At 37.2% G+C, this 4,074-nt stretch overlaps 1 protein-coding gene across 1 annotated transcript in view; it reads right to left on the bottom strand.

Annotated features, from left to right (window-relative positions):
• Nucleotides 1-2,335: 2,335 nt before the first annotated feature.
• The window catches only part of ccdc125 (coiled-coil domain containing 125), an 8,287-nt gene continuing 6,548 nt past the window's right edge, over nucleotides 2,336-4,074 (bottom strand). The window contains exons 11-12 of the mRNA XM_017042984.2: nucleotides 3,732-3,889; nucleotides 2,336-3,367 (exon numbers count right to left, since the gene is read on the bottom strand). Of these exons, the coding sequence (XP_016898473.1) occupies nucleotides 3,059-3,367; nucleotides 3,732-3,889 (467 nt within the window). The 3' untranslated portion in view covers nucleotides 2,336-3,058. The remainder of the gene's footprint in view (nucleotides 3,368-3,731; nucleotides 3,890-4,074) is intronic.

Genomic DNA, 4,074 nt, shown 5'->3' with positions numbered 1-4,074 from the left:
TCTTTTACTTCACAGGGCACTGGAAAAAAAACATAACCTCCAACTATACTGAACAGTTTACATTTGTTTATTTCTTCTAATGTTTTAAATAAAAATAATGAAAATAAAAAATTAAGAATTTTCCAAGCAGGGGTGGGCAAACTATTTGACTCACAGACCACAATAGGTTATAAAGTTTGACAGAGTCAAACTTCTGTGTGTAGTATAACAGTCGTGCTCTAGTGTGTGCACTAAGACAAATTACAAGCAAAAGCTATACATAAATGCTTTTAACATTCACTACTTGACATGGCGGAGTGACGGTTCATGTTATATTTCTTTGAAAACCGCAAACGCTTCTTGTCATATCAGACATACAGCCATTGATTGGACAGTGAAAAAATATTTTGCTGTTCACTCTGTATTAAACACTGGGCACTCACTGTTCACCTTTGTTTTTGTTACCCACTCTTTTCTACTGAAGGGTTGGAAGTTCAAACAAAGGGCAAAGCGAAACAGTGAAGTAGAGTGTAATACACCTCGCGCCTGAATTGCACCATCCATAGAGGAAACACAGACATTGCAGAAAACTAAATGAAGTCTAATGATAATATAATTTCATATATGCTTGTTTTAGAGAAACGCTTTCTCAAAATAGTAATTAGTTACTTTTGGGCAACACTGCTCACATCATGTACAAATGTAGCATGGAAGTAGCACTGAGGACAGTAGTTAACCACAGGAATGTATTAACAGAGTCCAAAATTCAGAACAGACAGGAAAATGCACCAAAACACAAATGTACCTGTAACTAACAACAGGAAACACAAGACAGAGAAAAGACAGACACAAAGAATAAAGTTTATTTAGAAGTCCCCAACCTTTTTTGTACTAAGGACCAGTCGGTTGGTATCAGACGTTATAGCATACTGGTAATACTGCACCATTGTTGAAGGATCATTACATTTTCTAAATAAAACATCTTTTAGACTTTATTCTGTTAAAGTTTGAATGACCTGTTGTCTTGAAACATTGCCAGATTATTATAAAACTGAAGTAATTTTTTTTCACTGTGTTACACTGTGGCCCACTACTAGCTGAGCTACAAACTGGCACCAGTCCCCAGACCAGGGGTTGGGGAGCCCTAAAACAAACAACATAACTCACAGTGAAATAGATCTGATATTCTTCTCATGAATGTAACAAGGACAATGAGCCAACAAACACAGAATGAGGTGTAGATAACCAGGACACCAGGTGAGACGAGTGAGACAAATGACGGAGAAGCAGAAGACGCAGGTAAGAGTGATTACCCAGGGAGAGACAGACAGAAGGGCTTAGAGGCAGACAGACTTACGTAACTCCTTTCTTAAACTTAAAAATCCTTTGATTCTCATTGAGAATCACAAATGTAGAATCAAAACAATAATACAGATATAAACATTCCCATGACACAAACAAACACTTTTCCCTCAACCACCACCAGCACCTTTGTTATGGTTGTTATGGCAAATTAATCAAGAGTTTCAGTTTTAGTTAAGTTTTACCAGTGAATGAGGCATACTAGATATTTCAAAAACTACACTAAAATAATGGAGGAATGTTGGAATGTAGTGAGGACGTGGGTGGATCAGAGCTGTGAATGTAAAACTGAAGGTAGAAATCTCACCGTGAAAAACAGTGCAGATAAACATTGCCCTCAGCTGCCCAGTCAGTGTACTGCATCGTGCCATTTAACCATAACTGTCATCCACTTAATACAAAAAGAGCTGTTTTTAAACAGAAAATTTAGGTCTGTGTGCCTTGCGAATCATTCACAAACATCAGCTATTTTAAATGTTTCTCCTCCTGAGACCATGAGATATTTTGTCTTTCGTTTTTTAAAATCTATCAAACATGGTAAAACAGCAATCTTCATATGATAGTTGTTTTATTCTTATATTGTGTAAAATAAACGGACATGATTTAAGTTGAATTAACCTTCTAGAGTTTGACAAGTTATATATTCATATATAACATTAAAATATATTCAGCAACTCAAAAAAACACTGTAGTATTTGCAAACATACATCTGTTTGTCCTGAACAATATAAGAGAACACAATAGACCATTAGTTCATATATTATAAGTGAACTGAGAAACCAACAGCAGAAACACAGTTGACTACATTACAGTCAGTTAGTTTCCCAGAATGCTTTAAGGCAGTGGTTCCCAAACTGTGGCACCAGTGGTACGTGAGCGCTCTCTAGTGGTATGCAGAGAAAATTCATATTTTCACGTTTATATCTTCAATTGAATAAATCTGAACATACCATGCACAATTAATACAACATTTAAACATCAACATTTTTCTAAACATTTCTAAACTTCTCTCCTGTGGTGGAAGCTAACAGGAAATGCCTATGCTGCTATATTCTAATGTTGGTCATCATGGGGGTACTCAGAGAGATCAATGTTTTCTCAGGTGGTACAGAGTATAGAAATGGTCCCTTAATTCATGGAGAACCACTGAATTAAGGGACTATCCTAGTACACCCATCAAGGGCAAGTAACCAGGTTATATTAACACATAAACTACTAAGAACCACTAAGAACAAGTCATACTAATAAAGTGTCCAGCACATAAAATGAACAGCTCAGAAGATTGTTATTGCCTTGTTCGAGTCCTAGAGAGGAAAAAAAACCTGATCGGTCTGGATAATCCCACTGGATAGTCATACAGTGCATGTATTGTTGGTTTGTGTCAAACATGGAAATTTCTATGGACTTTGGAGATCATTTGTCAGAGGAGGTTGAGAAAATGTAATTGGCAATCGGTCATGACCTAATACCAATTTCAGTTGGTTCTGATTCTTAAGTATCTTTAGTCTTTGATGTTTTTTGAGTCTTCTAAGAACTAATTTTCATAGTCCTGCAGGAGATGGAGTCAATCCCAGCCATAGTGTCATGGTGTGAGGGGTGGGGTACACCCTGGACAGTGGAGAACAGCATCAGCTACAATAAAAAATGACCAAAGGTCTGCTTTGTTTCAATGTTTGGATCAGGATTCCCATACCTCAGAGTCTGGAAGCTCTTGTTGTTACACAGCAGCTCTTGTTTTAGTGTCTGATGGCAATGACTGGAGATCGTCTGTTGACTCAGACAAACATGCTGGTTGTTCTACTGTTTGGACCTGCAAGTCACTGTGGTGGTTGGACTCTGAAGGATATGCCCTTTGCTGACAACAACTCCTCAATGGATCAGATGGGGGTTTGGATGGAATCTTAGACTCTTGTGGAGCTGCGGGCTGTGAGTCCAGAGACAGTTGTCTCTGCAGCTCATCAGCACTGTGGGCCAACATGAGGCTCACCTTTCTTTGGTGGGCCAGTGCCTCCTCCTTGTCGTTGAGCTGCATAAAAACAAAAAGATTTAATAAACCAATCTACTCTAATAATCTTTCCATTTTTCAATAAGTAATTCTTAAATAAAAGTTCACTTTCAGCTGGCTGGGAAGATAAAATACTACCCACAATCCTTAGCTTCTGCAGCAGTACAGACTAAGCCTATTTGTAAAATAATCAGACAGGTGTTACCACAGAGCAGACATAATGTTAACCTGGTGTGAATCTTTGGTTTTTATCACGTGCAGCCACTTACAGCTAAGCTCATTAAAACAAAACAAGGTTTAACAACACAGCTAACAGGAGACGGAGACAGGAGACGGTCAAAGATGTTGTGACAACACACTAACAGGATCAGGTGTGGAGACTAACCAGGTCCAACAGTCTGTAGAGAGAGTCTAAAAGACTGTCAGGCATCTTTATCTCCAAATTGGAGGGCAGCAATCCTCTCAACCTTTGGCTTACATCCATTAATGGACTTCTCTTGTTCACACCTGAAACGTAAATGAGACAAATGTTTCTTTTTACATTACAGTAAATAAAGGTGTTGTTTTTTGGTGTATTGTATTTGCACTGTTATATTAAAAAAAATAATATTTCTAAAACATTGTTTTCTGCATTCTGCATTAATATTCAACAAATTATTTGATACTATTTAATATAACAACAGGTAAGACTACACTTTAAAAATATATATATATATATATATATATAT

Source organism: Cynoglossus semilaevis, chromosome Z (assembly GCF_000523025.1).
Source record: "Cynoglossus semilaevis isolate Cse_v1.0 chromosome Z, Cse_v1.0, whole genome shotgun sequence".
NCBI lineage: Eukaryota > Metazoa > Chordata > Actinopteri > Pleuronectiformes > Cynoglossidae > Cynoglossus > Cynoglossus semilaevis.
The sequence above is the reverse complement of the archived record's forward strand: the minus strand, read 5'-3'. Positions and strand labels throughout refer to the sequence as shown.